This window comes from Glycine soja, chromosome 1 (assembly GCF_004193775.1).
Source record: "Glycine soja cultivar W05 chromosome 1, ASM419377v2, whole genome shotgun sequence".
Lineage (NCBI taxonomy): Eukaryota > Viridiplantae > Streptophyta > Magnoliopsida > Fabales > Fabaceae > Glycine > Glycine soja.
The window spans coordinates 38,475,985-38,492,241 of NC_041002.1; the positions used below are offsets into that span (position 1 = coordinate 38,475,985).

General features: G+C 33.5%; 1 protein-coding gene and 1 long non-coding RNA gene across 2 annotated transcripts; one reads left to right on the forward strand and one right to left on the reverse strand.

Moving 5' to 3' along the window:
- Positions 1-11,410: 11,410 nt before the first annotated feature.
- On the forward strand, positions 11,411-13,419 carry LOC114415665 (BAHD acyltransferase DCR-like). The gene has a single exon (XM_028380471.1). It carries the CDS (start codon positions 11,484-11,486, stop codon positions 12,900-12,902), a length of 1,419 nt encoding a protein of 472 aa, XP_028236272.1. The 5' UTR covers positions 11,411-11,483; the 3' UTR covers positions 12,903-13,419.
- A 622-nt stretch (positions 13,420-14,041) lies between these two features.
- Positions 14,042-15,269, reverse strand: LOC114415673. The gene is made up of 2 exons (XR_003667390.1): positions 14,789-15,269; positions 14,042-14,564 (listed from the first exon to the last, which is right to left on the reverse strand). It is a non-coding gene; the product is annotated as an uncharacterized LOC114415673 (long non-coding RNA).
- Positions 15,270-16,257: the final 988 nt, after the last annotated feature.

The window sequence follows — 16,257 nt, forward strand, 5'->3', positions numbered from 1 at the left end:
TAATGTCACATTAAACTAGTAGATGACATGAACATGATTGTCGACTTGGTCATTAAGACATCATAACAATATAGGCAAATTTAACATTTAATACTCCTGAAACCTAGATATTCTGTTAACCAAGTTGGAGTAACTTGTATTAAAAAAAAAGTTTGAGTAGCTTTTTTTTTTTTGTATTGATATGATTATAATGATATTTTAATTTATAAATGAAAAAATACCCCTGGAACCTAATACGAAGCATCGATAATTTATCGGTTTAATTAGTCACCCCTAGTACGTTTACTATTCTAATTCTTTTTCAACTAACAGATATTGGATTTATAAAGAAAGCTTAAACTATGTTGTCAAAAGTGGTAGGATAGTTCCTGTTAGATAATGATTTTTAGGCCAAGTGACATATACTCTTAAACAAAGTTTGACGGGCACACGTTGATAAATTCTCTGATCGAGATCCCTAGTCAGCAAAAGATTCAAGTGGCACTTAGCTATAGCCTATACTTCTTCAAGTTCAAAAGAAACAAAGTAACGACAAAAATTAGTGTGGGTCAAATAGTCAAACAAAGCTACCATTGTTGAAAGGAGCATGAACTAAAAAAAAACACCTTAACAATTTAGAATCGGAGAACGACGCTGCAGCCATCAGTGTTGCATTTTCTACCAGTTTTTTTTTTTTTTTTCTAAATGATTAGATTCATGCCCCATGGACCATTAATGATAAGTACTCCAATTACTAAGTTTTTATTACCAAAAGAGAAAGAGAAACCACTAAGACCACGCTTAGTGGGTTTCAGCACCTTTTCAACGCCCGCATATACCAACGACAACACGAATGCGGTGTAGATATTCTTTCAGTGGTAGTACTTTTTGTCTTAGTGTCCTTAGCATTCTAATAAGAAATGAAAAACAATTAAAAAAGCAACAAATTTTTATCAAAATATTTGCTAACTGAACTTTCCATTTATAATCCGAAAGCATTTTCACTTTCTCTTACGATGGCGCTTTGTTTTGTCTAACTCTTTGAGTCCAACTTGGACATAAAACATGGATAATACCCACGCATACATGACAACCATTCATTGTATAGCAATGATATATGATATATAGAAATAAAATAAAATTCACAAACTCCTATTCACAACCGTTCATTTTTGTTGTTTTTTTTTTTTTTGTTCTCTCCCACTTTCCTAACAGTCGATACAATATTCACGATTGCTTCTAAAGTCAGTTAATGTAATTTGAGGATCATGCCTTAAGAGGTCAAGAAATTAGTCATAAAATTTAGTTTCAATCATGACGCTGACCCTATTTATGATAACATAGGGTTACCTTAATCGACGCTGTTGCTAGATTGCAAATACAATGTGGATGTATGGTTTAACATCGCGCTTTTATATATTGATTTTAAGCTAAAGTTATTTTATCGGCCTTAAGTATGCTAAATACAACATTCACCTAGTTTTTATGCTTGGTGGTATGTAGCATCAACTTGACCGATCCCTATAACTAATTTAAAGGTTTAAATATTTTTTAGTTCTTATAATTATACTTACATTTTAATTTGGTACCTATTGTTTAAAATATGTCAATTTGATTCTTATAGTTATGTTTTTCTGTCCAATTTGCTCCTCGCTGCCAATCACCTTAATTAGCGTCGTGTGTTCAACCCCATATTACTGCTCATTGACTTTCCATCCTTTGCCCTTGATGACATATTAATTATTCCACTATTCGTTGACCTAACCTTCTACAATTGCAATCCACCTCCCAGAGCAATTTTCATCGCGAAGATAAGAACCACAACTGCGCCAATGCTGCTCACGGGTTGCAGGTGAATATCCACACCTTCTAGGGTTTATTCTCTAAACGTCTTTCGAAACTTCACAAATGCACGCCCCTTTGAAACTCAAGTGCCATGCATGGAAAGCAACATCTACAAAACTCCACAGTGAAAACCCATGCCATTGATCAATCGAACCGCGTTAACGGTGATTTCATGACGAAAATCAAATTGAAAAAAATAATAATTACAAGAACCAAATTGACATGTTTTAAACTCTAAGTACCAAGTTGGAAAATAAGTACAACTATCGGAGTCACATTATTTAAACCTTTATTTAATGTTAGCGTTATCTAAATTTATGGCAATTTAAACATTTACTTCCTCCATTTCATTTCTTTTTAATTGTCAGAATTTTGAAAGAAAAAAATATTAGTCATTTAAAATCACATTAATTTTTTTTTTGTCAATTATATTCTTATTTTTTTTCCATAATATTTAATTAATTTACACATATGCATTTATTGTGGGGTAGAAATGAAAAAAGATAAAATAATAAACTCTACAACTATTTTATTAGAATAAGAAATTTTATTAAATTTCTTAATATTTATATAGGAACTTTAAAAGACATGTAAAAAGAAATGGATGAAATAGTTGACAATAATAAAAAAGTGTATTGTTATGGATGACATGTAGTGTGATGAATATTCAATTAATGAACATTTAATGAGTCAATTTAGAAAATTGAATAATAAACATCATAAGAAATCAAAAAAGTGAATTAAGATTCAATAAAATTTAATAAATATTACAAATACTTTTAGAAATTAGGAATAATATAAATACTTCAACTAAATTACACAAATCTCCTTTAAGGTTAGATAAAATTACATAAGTCACGCCTTCATTTTTGCTTATTACTTTTATCCTCTTCTGTCAAAATTATTAAGTGGTAAAAATTAATAAAATTAAAAAAAAATTAAAAAGCTATGTTATTTCCCATCATGCCCTTCTCAATTAACATCCTTACTTTTTCTTTACCTTTGAAGGACAAGGTGTGGAAAATGCTATTGAGTGTTGTTGTAGTGTGGAAGAGCAAGGGGATGAGGAAGGACGACACAGATAGACCGTTGTAGTCGCAAAGTCCATGCAGGTCGCTAGTGTTGGGAGCGATGCAGTCGGATATGTCAGGTGTTCGCGAAGAAGGCAAAGGAGCATGGCGTGGGAGGGAAGGCAAAGGAGCGCAGCGTGGGAGGGAAGGAGAGGGGTGATGGGAAGGGGATGCCTGTGTTTGTCATGTTGTCATTGAACAACATAATGACGGGGAACACGATGAATTAGAGGAGGTTCATAGTGAAGGGGATCCACCTGCATCAGAAGCGAAGGGGGTTTGAATCCAAATTCATCATGTTCTTTCACTAGTTTTCATTTTTGCTTTTGAACAATAATAGGGATTCTAGAAAAAAAATGAAAATTTATCTAATACCCCATCCAACTATATTCTACCTTTCTTATTCCCGCTTATTCCCGTGTTTGTTATTCTCTATAGAAAGTTTGTTTTGTTTATTTTCTGGATTTATGTTTTGAATTATTTCTAATTACCGGGTTCTATTTTAAATTAACGTACGCATTTTACTTTTTAATGTTAGGTTGTGTTTGCTGAACTACAGAGGGATTCACTCAATGATTTTCTCTACCTAAATCAAAATGATGTTGAAATAATGAACTTTGATTGGTTTCAGAGCGTATTCATAAAGGATTTGAACTATAAGAATTGAGCTGTTATTTACTGTTCAATTTCAAATCAAGTTGCATTAGGTTACTTGGTTTTCAAAGGGAGAAACTTGAGAATTGGAATCTAGGTCCTGGACTTAAGAAATGAAGCAACCAGATTGTTTGGCCTTGGTTCAAGCGTGAAAAGAATTGGTACCATGATCTTAAAAAAAAATTGAAGGAGAATGTATTTTAGGAAATGAAATTCGTTAAAAGTCCTGTGAGATGCACATGATTCCTTTCTGTCAAAATATTAAACGGCATTAACTAGTGAGGGGAGGTTAGTATAACATTTAACGAACATTTAAAGGGTTTTGTAGGTGTTAGAAATGAAGGGGATAACATATGTAATTTCATCAAACCTCAAGGAAGGTTTATGTAATTTACTCAAATACTTATGAAATTTACTTGAAACTTTATATATAGGGTTTATGAAAAAGGAAACCATCATCGTCTAACAATGGCATGTTAAGGGAGAATTTTTTATCCAGTGAGAATCCTGTTGTGCTTTAGACATATATATAAAAGGAAAATGTATTGAAAGAAACAGTAAGTATTGAGTTATTGTATCTAGATATAGCATAAAAGGAATCATCAAATAACTTTTAGAAGCATTAGTTGTAACAAATTGTAAATTTGTTATGGCGATTTTAATTTTTGAAAAGAAAAGATTTCATTGTAGCTAATGGGTAATTCAGTAAGGTGAAAATAATTTATTTTTTTTGGCTTTTGAAAGGAATTTTCAAAGCAAAAATGGATTGAATTAGAGAAAGTGTTATTGAGAGGATTGAATTAGAGAAAGTGTTATTGAGATGAAATCCATAAATATGATAAATAAAATATATATGGTACTAACATCACAAAATAATAATTAAACAACTTCTTTAATCAACATAATTCTTATTGATGATAACTATAAGCAAGGGAAGAGTAAAAGAGATAAATTAAAACAAATAATCATCAGCAAATATTCTTGTCTTTTCTGACCGAAAAGGACTATATGATTTGTTAAGAATGAATAGATTCTTCTTCTACCTAGAGACAACGAATAGATTCACCAAGCTTTGTTGTCGAAAACTACATAATGCGGCTATAAATTAATAAAAGTACTTAATCGGGATGACGTATGTAATTGGTGAGTGCAAAATCTAAATATGATAAGCATGGCCCTCTCTTGTTTTTAAAGTATATTGTCAACGGGCAAGCTAGTGCAGATGCATGCACATTCTACAGTGTCTGGTTGTTACAGTACCAGCATATATTCCAATATGTAAATTTAATATTATTGTTTGTATTTTTAAAAATAAATTATCGAATATGGCTACATATTATGACGAATAGGGCTACATATCGGTAATATTATTGCTAAAGATATTAAATGATTGAAAGTTACTACACCTAACGATTTAATGCTTCGTATTTTTTAATTGATTGTGAACTAAATTACATGTTGACGCCAGTTTTTAAAAATCAGTCATTAGTTACATAATGATTGGTATTTTTTAACACTTATAAAACTCATTACTCATTTTTCTTTGTGATAAATGAGAAATTGTTTTGTTCTTTGATTATTATTTTCACAATGTCGACATTTAATCTTTCAAATACTCTTTTCCATCATTTATAATAATTTATTAGAAAAAGCTTAGTGTTGGAGTACAAGTTTGAAGTAAAATATCACATTCGGTAAAAAATAAGAAAGGTGAGCATTATATAAGTAAAAAAAAAAACTCATAAACATGAGTTTTAAAATTTTAATTTAAAGTGTGGTATTAATTTGTTTATGTGTGTTGTACTTGAGGCCTATTGGTATCAAAGCCAATGGTTCATCCAAGTGACCGAAACGAATGAATTCAATGGAGTTGGTGATGGATCCTAGCCATGAGAGTCTCTTGTATAAAAGGTCTTTCTGGGGATGGAGGTTAGGCAGCATGTCCCATGGCCATGAAATAGTGGAGAGTGCATTAGATACTCGTGTATTGAAAATAACTTCTGCTTAGGGGAGACTCACACTTGAAGGGCACTTGAGGGGGATATTATTGGATTACTGGTATGAGGTGAAGTCTTACATTAGGTAGAAATGAGAAAGTTGAATAACATATAAGTGAAGAAAATACTCATAAACCTTAACTTTAATGTGTGATGTCAAGTTCACTTATGTATGGTTGCTCAGGACTCATAGGTATAAATCTCCTCAGTTTTACCCCTCATATGCACAACAACTAGTAATATACTTTTTAATATAATATATTAAATACACTATCTATTGTTATTTGTAAAAGACTTTTGTTTTATCCCCCTGAATTCATAAACTCAACCATATTAGTGCTTTTATGCTAATGTTGCTTTCTTCAATTTAAATGAAGATTATTGCATTATCATACATGTGGTCACTTTCACCAATTTGTATTCCAATATTGAAAATTAAATTCATGGTTATCAACACTTCTACTTTGTATCCTTGTGATTGATCAATAGTAAATTTTTCAATCACAATAATTAGGACCTTTGACTCTCTCATGAGATCTTGAGATATTTTCACAAAGCTTTTGTCCTTAGAGTCGACTACAGGATTAATCCTCAATCTGTGGCTTAGTTACACTTAAAAATTCTCACTCATCCTTTAAAATGTATTTTACATGACTTAATTAAACTCAAGTCATGCCCCCACAAATTAACTCAGAGTGCGTTGCCAATAGAGTTACATTCATTAAGTTCTGATGAATTAAAGGTGCTATGAGAAAAGCAAAAGCAACTTGTGTTTGGGTTAAGAACATCAAATTCTCAAGGTAAGGGATGGATGGGTGGAGCGAGGTCAAGGGGCACCAGAGAAACCAAGTGAAGGATGGGCAATCAGAGGCTAGGTGGCGATGGCCTATGGAAAGAGATATTTCGGGTAAGAGACACACGTGAGGTGAACAATTTGGTTTTGCACAGTTTAAAGATCTTTGAGACCCTCACATCTTTGCTTTGATCCTTGACAAAATCTTTATTAATTGCAGACCATAAATTGATGGTGAATCCCCCTAAATTCTCCAAAAATTTTGGGCCTCCTAAGTCTATAGATAAGGGCCAATAAGGATTGCTCCCTATAAGAGGCCATGAGATGGGAAGAGGTGGGTTAACAACAACCAGTCGGCGACTTTATTTGAAAGTATTGCGAGGAAAGTACTAGTAGTGAAGATTTATACTGATAAAGAGGGTGGGCATATAAGGAAGAATAAGCAGGCTTTTTTTATGTTTGAGCCTAAAGAAGGAATACGATCCATATTAGAAAGAACATATGTGGGTCATGTGAATAGGTGTGGAGATGCCTACATTACCCAACATAAACTTAACCTAGAAGGATTGTTCAGGGTTCATGATCTTAGGTCTAGACGACCACTCACACCTACTTTAGATTTTGATGATTAACAAAGAGTATAAATTGTTAATATATTAATGAGTTTTTGACAAGTGGACAAGACCAACTTTTTTAAAGGACTTAAACGTTAACTACATATTTTGTCCATACTCAAAGAGGAAATTGTTCTGTTAGTTATTAACCAGCATCCAACAAGCTATAAAATCAAGAGTGTCCACTCGTCACATTAACCACTATTATACACTGAGTAAGATCAACACTCGCATCTAGTTGGTATAAGTTTTGTACATACCTTCATCACAACCAACATAGTACAAAAAGGTTATGATAGTCAAAAAGGGAAGTACATGTGTTATCACTTATAAAAATTCATTTTGTCTCTCTTTTATTTGAATTGTTAATATTTGAATGTAAAGAAAGGACATAATAAAAGAGAATAGAAGGTCTACATAGAATATTCCACAAAGGTTGCTTTCATACAAGACAAGGAACACATGTCTTTGTACCTTTGTTCCTTTCCTCTTAAATCAGAGCATGCCATGTAGCCTCATCTCCCAATGTGAGACAACTGTCACTTCAAGGACTTAACACTAATCCCATAACAGATTTTCCATTAAAGTCTATAAAAGGAAAACTTTATCCAAAAAGCAAAAAGACGAAAATATAAAAAGAAAATGAGTATATCTTGGAAGCAATACTCAACAGAAAAATCACTAGACGATTCATTTATGCTTTTATTGTTTATCCTTTGTTAAGCAAAGTTAATTTGTACTTGAGATTTATTATTATCCACTCACTGAGTGTTATTGACTACTTGTATTCATTCAAACTACTATTTGTAAAAAATAAAAGTGACTTAGTGTTAAACAATACTTGAATTTTTGTAGAACGTAATTTTGTTTGAGTAAATCAGTGTAGAAGTCTTTGACATTTTTTTCATCCCAAGTGATTGCTTGAAATAAGTTTTAGAACTTCATTTTACATATTTATTGGACAATTAAACTTGGTTTTATCAAAATTTGTGTGTGTGTTGTGTGTGCGCGTGTGTAATGACAAATTTTTATTAATTGCTTTTTATCCAAGTATTTTATCAATATAAAATGACTTTTCTATTAACTTTTTATCAAAATAATTTTGATTAATTCAAATATTAAATTTAAAATTTTCATAAAGTAAATTAATTTTGAAAATTTTCACAACTAAAAGATTAATTCAGTTGCACTCACGCACACACACTTCCAGTAGTTGGATCCTCAATATCAATATAAAATGATATTCAATAACTTTTTTAAAAAAAAGTAAATTATATTATTTCAGCTCCTGAATTTAAAATTTTATAAAATAAATTAATTTTACAAAAAAATCACATAATTATAAAAACACGGATATAATTAAAAAAAAGTAACAATATATTTAAATAAAATTTGTAAATTTGTAAAATTTCACACAAATAAAAATAATTGATAACTCAGTTCTCAGTCTTACAAATATCCTTAGGATGTTACTTAATCAGAAGGGCAATGGATCAGCAATTAATAATCATACAAACTCCATGTTGCATTCTCTCTCTCTCTCAACCGATAAAAAAAAAAAAAAAACAATGATAGAATATGTTAGATTGAAAAAATTTCAACTTACTTTTTGTGGAATTTTTTTTATCAACGTAACAAAATTATGCACTTGCTTTCAAGTTCAGTGGAATTTGACAATATATGTAATAATTCCATTAAAGGTCCGAATTCCAGTTGTTAACTTGTTATAGATATCAATTTATAAAAGTGATTCTTAATGTAATTTATTTTTTTGAAGACCGAAAAAAAAACTCAGCGTCCTAATTTTTGGACATCCAAATTGTACATACACATCAATATTGACATATCTCAACTCTTTTTCTCTCTCACTTATTATCACATTATACTATTATTGATTATTAATTGTATTAATTACTTATCTCTCCTTTTCTATCTCTCTGGGTATCACTACACCCCTCAAGTGTTGAAGGATTTATTTCCAAAGGCTCGTAGGAAGGTTTTATATAAGAAAAAGTCTTTCATATATATGTTGAATTTTCTTGGTTTCATATGCCGTTAATAAATATAATTACACTAAAAGAGACCTTCGCACCATGCAATTTAGAAATGTTAATGCTTTTTTCGGTTGATGGTTTTCCGAATGGGACGACAAAAGTGATGGTTTTTACGATTGTTATTATTATTAATACTATTATTATATTGCAGCTGAAATCAAAGTTACTATTAAAGTTCGAAATCATAGCATAAAACATTTCCTTCACGTTTATCATATGCAAATGTTGTATATTTCTGCTTTTGAACAAAGTAAATAGGGCGGCTTTTAGTAACTATGCTAAAAGAACAAGATACTTCGGCGAACTTCACTAGCATGAGTGTTAAAACGTGGGTTTCTAGAAATAGCAGAAATTATCACATGTCTTTACATTTTTATGTGGTGGAACTTATAGTGTTTCTATTCGCCTTGCCATTTTTGTTTCTCAAAGATATGATTGTCAAAGTCCCCTCTTAATTTTAGAACCAAAATCATGTTGCGCAGTAACAAATTTTTGTACAGTAGTTACGTCATACGTGTGCATGTTGATCACAATATTGATTTTTATATTAATCTTATCATAACTAGAATATTGATGACCAGAAAGGGGGAAAATATCATATTTTGTTCTTTTAAGTATCAATCTCGAAAAATTCTAATAATATATATATATATATATATATATATATATATATATATATATATATACTTTTAAATGATTTTATTTTTTGTTATAATAAATGATTTTGTTTTATTCATCTAGAAAACCTCTTTCCTTTAAAACTTACTTTTAAAATATATTTTATATAACAATTTTTGCTGCCAGTTTATTCAATATCAGTTGTTTGAAAAATAGTAAATTTGATAACCCTAAGGCTTAATTAAGTGATCTTAACTTTACTAAATTTATAATATAATGGACTGAGATATCAACATTATTGTTGATGATGACTCTTACTTATCAGTTTAGGTTTAAATCATTCTCAATGTCTCCTTTACAGCGATGAAGGACCCAATTAGTCAAGTTTCATATACAAAAATTAATTTATGGTAGTATCATTAATTGGAAATATGAATTGAAGTTTTCTTTCATTGGAGTCTACACTATTTTAGATGTTAGAATTAAAGACTGAGGTTGAATAAACTAAAACATATATATAGTGAGTGTTACTCCTTGAAGCAATTTGAAAAGCACCTATAGGTGCTAACAACAAAGAAAGAAAGAAAGAAGACCGGGAAAAAAAAAAACTCAACATGCAATCGGTCAACCATTTAAAACAAAGAAAAATCAAAGAAATTTCAATTAAGAACCAAGTAACATATTCTTAGACATCTCTTTTAAGTTTTGTTTTCGTTTTTCTCCCCAATATTCACTCATTACCTGCCTTTATTAGTTATTATAAGAGAATTGGAAGTTTTGTTAGTTGCATACTCAGCCTTAGCCTCTATAGAGGTAGACGAATCAAAACTATTGACTTGGGTTTTCAGAAACCATACACAATTCTACTTAAACCCTCTTGCAATTGGTTGGGGTTTCTTCAAGCTTTGGTTTTTGTTTTGGTGAGAGCAAAGAGAGTCAGAAGTTTGTTCAACTTGGGAATCAGTGAATATGCATCTATCTGTTCTTTTCCCGTTGTCTTCAAACTTCATGTGTCTCTTCATCAATTTTCAAAATAAAACTTTTTTTTTAATGTATGTTTTTCTCCTCATGCTGATTTTACAACAAATCCAATGTGGCAACATCTCCGATTGCAGAACAGACAGACTTCTTCTATAAGCAATTTCAATTATATTTTGTTGAATCTATGTTTTATGTTACCAAAAAAAGAATCTATGTTTTATAACATTATAAAGTAACAGTTCATACCTCTGTTCATCGAAAGATAGCATTTATGTCTAGTTGAAATAATAATAATAATAAGAAGAAGGTAAATATACATCAAATTAGCCAAGTTATGTGTAGTTCAATAGGAGAAGAGACAGACGAAAGTATTGTACCTTTAGTCCAAAATATTTCGAAAAATAACAAATTTAATTATACAATTAGAAATGATAAGAGTACTTTTAAATGATAAGATATATAGATATACAGTATTTTCAGGACAAATAAAATATTCACATTCATATTTATATTATACAGAAAACAAAATATAAAACAATTAAACCTTTTTAAAACAGTAAAACGCCATACTCAATAACTTACAAAATGAAAAGAAAAAAAAAGCTCAAACTACGAAAATAACATGCTCTCTTCCAATGTAGAAGACCCCAGCCTAAAAAAGTGCACGTGTCCACCCCAAGCGCCATAGTGAGCCACGTCACTACATTCACCCCAATATCTTTTTTGACTACCTTCTCACGCAAAAGAATTCCAAAAGAAAAAACGAAAACGCCACACCACTCCTTTCCCTATAAAAGCCCTTGCACCACTTCACTCCCTTCACAACCAAGCATTGATTCATTCCCACTAAACAAAAAAATAAAGAAAAATTTACCAAAATGCCTTCTTCTTCCACCACCATAGTCTCCAAATGCGTGATCCACCCCGACCAGAAATCAAACATGAAACCCTTGAGACTCTCTGTTTCTGACCTTCCAATGTTGTCGTGTCACTACATCCAAAAGGGCGTGTTACTAACCGCTCCGCCCTCGTCTTTCGAGGATATGATACTCTCTTTTAAACACTCTCTTTCTATCGCGCTCTCTCACTTTCCGGCTCTTGCGGGAAGGTTAGAGACAGATTCTCATGGTTATGTTAATATTGTCTGTAACGACGCTGGCGTGGATTTTATCCATGCTAAAGCAAAACACCTGACTCTGAACGCCGTCGTTTCACCGTCTCTCGTTGATGTTCACCCTTGCTTCAAGGAGGAGTTTTTCGCTTACGACATGACAATCTCCTACGCCGGCCACAACACCCCCCTCGCCGCCGTCCAGGTGACGGAACTCGCCGACGGCGTCTTCGTCGGCTGCACCGTCAACCACTCCGTCACCGACGGCACCTCGTTCTGGCACTTCTTCAACACGTTCGCCGCCGTCACCAAAGGCGGGTCCGCCAAGAAACTCCTCCGCGCGCCGGACTTCACGAGGGAAACCGTCTTCAACTCCGCCGCCGTCCTCCCCGTCCCCTCCGGCGGCCCCACCGTCACCTTCGACGCCAACGAGCCTCTCCGGGAACGCGTCTTCCACTTCTCCCGCGAAGCCATTCAGAAACTCAAACAACGAGCCAACAACACTGTCAACAACAAGGAACTAACGGAAGTTATGGGAAAACATGTAAATGACGGTTGGAAAGTCGTTAACGGTAACGGTAACTGTAACGGAATGATTAACGGTAACGGAAGAAACGAGATCTCGTCGTTTCAGTCGTTATCTGCTCAGCTCTGGAGAGCGGTGACACGTGCGAGGAAATTCAACGACCCGGCCAAAACGTCGACGTTTCGGATGGCGGTGAATTGCCGCCACCGTCTGGAGCCGAAGATGGACGCGTTCTACTTCGGCAATGCGATTCAGAGCATCCCGACGGTCGCGACCGTCGGAGACATTCTCTCGCGCGATCTGCGCTTCTGCGCAGATCTTCTGCACCGTAACGTCGTCGCTCATGATGACGCTACGGTGCGCCGCGGAATTGAGGACTGGGAGAGTGCGCCAAGGCTGTTTCCTCTCGGAAACTTTGACGGCGCGATGATCACCATGGGAAGCTCTCCGCGGTTTCCCATGTACGAAAACGACTTCGGCTGGGGCAGACCCGTTGCGATTCGGAGTGGGAAAGCGAACAAGTTCGACGGAAAGATCTCCGCGTTTCCGGGGAGAGAGGGAAACGGCAGCGTCGATTTGGAGGTCGTTTTGGCCCCGGCGACCATGGCGGGGCTCGAAAACGACATGGAGTTTATGCAATACGTAACGCAATTCGTTTGAATAAGTTTGTTCATGAAGTTTCGGCACAGTAGTAGTGATAGTGAAAACTGGGAGGAGGGAGGGAGTGAAAAAAAAATTATAAGTCGGTGATGAAACGACGGGGAAGGTGGGTGGGTGATTGCACGACAATAGTACCATGGGGTGTGGGCGTCGTTTTGTGTCAGTCAAAGGTCAAACGTTCGGGGAGTGGGGTCTCTTTTTTAGGCTGTGTTTGAGTGTTTCGGTGGTTGGCCCAAATGATATAATGGTTTTTCTGTACGTGATTCCGGGGAGGTTTTTCAGTCTTCACTTTTCAGGTGACCAATAACAGGACGAAATAATAATATGGATGATGATGATGATGAAAAATGGAAATTGGAAAATAAAAGGGAAGTATGTTGAAGCCAAAATAGGCTTATGGAATTTGGAGTTTTTGTTTAGCTGTTTTGAAAGTGTTCGTTCAGTGTTGTTTTTTTTTCTTTGTATACAATTTAATTTTTTTTAATCTGAGAATTGAGTGGAGATAAGTTGATAGGAACTCTGATTGAGGATATAGTTATGGATAAAGAATATGAGATAAATGTGTGCGCGTTGAAATATAATCAATAAATTTAATTAATTAATTAAAGAACTGGATGTGAAATTAAACTGCCAAGGGGCCATCCAAGTGGCCAAGAAATTTGAGATGCTCTGTTTTATTTAAACATGTGCCGTGATGCTTTAATTAATTGTTGTGATAATTTCCAGCATGAATCCAACATATGAGGTGTTCAAATTGCTATCATCGTTGGATATCTTCATTAAACAACAACTGCAAAAAGATAAGTGATTAGGTTATTTAATGAGTTGACAGCTACTTGCATATAATCTTGAAATCATGATGAATCATGAACTTGGAATTGGACATGGATATCAATTGAAATCTATGTTTCTTGGTAAAAATTGATAGCTTGTTGTTTTATTAATAAATTATTATGGGGTCTTGTAATTTAAAGAACATATTTATTGTTTTAACTGTAAATTTCAATGTTTGAGACAATACATAGATTTGTTTTATGGGAAGATTTGAAACTGTTCCAAATCTACTTTAAAGTGGATTGGATGTTGTACTAAGTTATATAGCGTTAAAACAGAAGTGTGTATGGAATTATACAAGGCAGTATCAAACTCTGTTTGAAAAAACAACATTAGAGTCAATTGGACATGTACGAATACTCCAACTATTGTGATCCCTCCTTACAATCAATGATAAAGTATTTAACACGGGAGAGGAAAAATAGTCATGAAAACCTCAAATTAATTCACCACCATTGAAAATAAACTTCACTACATTTCATCTTTTAAAATTTCTAAAAGAGCAGTACTATATTTTATGAAAACTTTTGGTACGAAAGTGCACGAACGCGTGAAGCCATGAACTACTTTTTTACCACAGGCACTTAGTTTTAATTTTAATTTTGAAAAATGATAGACCCCTCCCTCGTATATCTCAAACATTGCCGCCTCTCACGCTGCAGCAGCGTCATTGTCACTTTTTTATCTTTTATCATCTCCGTATGAAACAAGCCACCAAAGCCTCCACCAATTACCAACACTCAGCTTTCTTTTTCCTCCACTGTAGGCACCGCCAAAACTCTGCAACAACAAAGCAATCACCATCTCCAAAACAACAAACCCTCCACCCTGCAACAACAATGCAATCACCATCTCCATGAACAACAATAACAAATCCTCCACTGCAAACAACAATAACCCTTCTACTGCAAAAAACAACACTGCAACCCACCACAAACAAATGACAGTGGAAAAAAAGTAGAAAATACAAAATAAGAAAAATCAAAAGAAAATAAGATCGGAACAACAATGCAACTGTCACCCAAGAACTCTTTCTGCTTTTGGTAACTCACCACCGTCAGTGTCCCATCGCCGCCACACACAGCGGCGCCCCTCTTCTCAACATTCACGTTATCTTTTTTCCTCCTTTTGGTCCGATCTAATCCCTCGCTCGCGCACGAATTTGGCGGCCGCAGATGGCAACATCCTTGAGCTGCCGCTGCACGGTTTTAGGGGGAAAAAAGGAGACGGTAGAAGCGGATGAGATCTCTTTATGGTAACAGGAGTTTCATCGAGAACACCTGCGGATTTGAGAAGAAAAGGGGAGAACTCCTGCGGATTAGAGCAGAAAAAGGGAGGACACCTGCGGGTGAGAGTTTCATCGAGAGCAGAAAAAAAGTGAGAGGGAAAGAGAAAACACCTGCGGTAGAGATGGAGAGGGTGGACTGAGAAGGAGAGGGAAAGAGGGAGAGAAAGAGAAAAGATAGAAAGGGTAAATTTGGAAAATAAGTGAAAAAGGAAATTTAAAAAAAAAAAAGGAAGAAGAGTTTGAACCACTGATTTCGGATCAACAAAATCTAACGACAGTAAATTCCTTTCCCTAACATCTGCCTTAATTGAATTAAAACACAAAAGATTAAGGGAGCACATTGCCACATCATTCGTGTATTTCGTACCAAAGTAATTTCGTAACATTAAACATTTTCCTTTCTAAAATAGATAAGAGGGTATCCAAATTATCTATCAAATTATACTTGTAGACGAAACAAAAAAATACTCAATTTTAAGAAATTGGTCAAGTGGATCAGGATAGGATTTCGAATTTAATATGTCACAAAATTGAGTCTCTACTCTCCTTCTTGAGGTAAAAAAAATGTAATTTTTTTAAAATGATCTTTGAGTATAGAGGTTTTTCCTTTCCTATTTAAACTGAAGCATTATTTCCTCCTTTTAAAATTTATGTAAAAAAAGAAAAAGAGAAATTTATTCTTTGGACCTTTTTTTTATCAATATAGAAAAAGTCATTGACTAAAAAAATCAAACTTTCAAACATTCAGATTGTTTTTGTCAATATAGATTTCGTTTATTAGAAATTTAATTTAGCACGAATATTATGAGTCTATACTAACAACATAATACATTATATTTGCACATGATGTATTGATAATATATATAAATATTCTGTATTAATAAAATTGTTTGTTAATATAATATATTACAATGTTGATACAATTTTGCAATATCTACATTAATAATTTATTTTCTTAAAACAAAAGAAATATTACTAGCAAAGACTAGTCAAACATTGAAGTGCTAGTGTATGAATTTTTTAGCGCATAATTACTCATTACTACTAAAAAGCATACATATTAAAATAAAGATGAGACCCTGATAATTGTACTGAGTTGTTGCAAGTATATAAATTAAAAAGTATATTGGTAGCACTTCTCATATTGCAATTTAAAAATTCAAGGGATAGATAATTATTCACCTAACCCCAACAAAGAGAGATTTAGCTATACATATAGAAAAATAGAATATA

Coding starts and splice junctions, on each gene's coding strand:
- LOC114415665 (XM_028380471.1), top strand. CDS start 11,484: ATGCCTTCTTCTTCCACCACCATAGTCTCCAAATGCGTGATCCACCCC.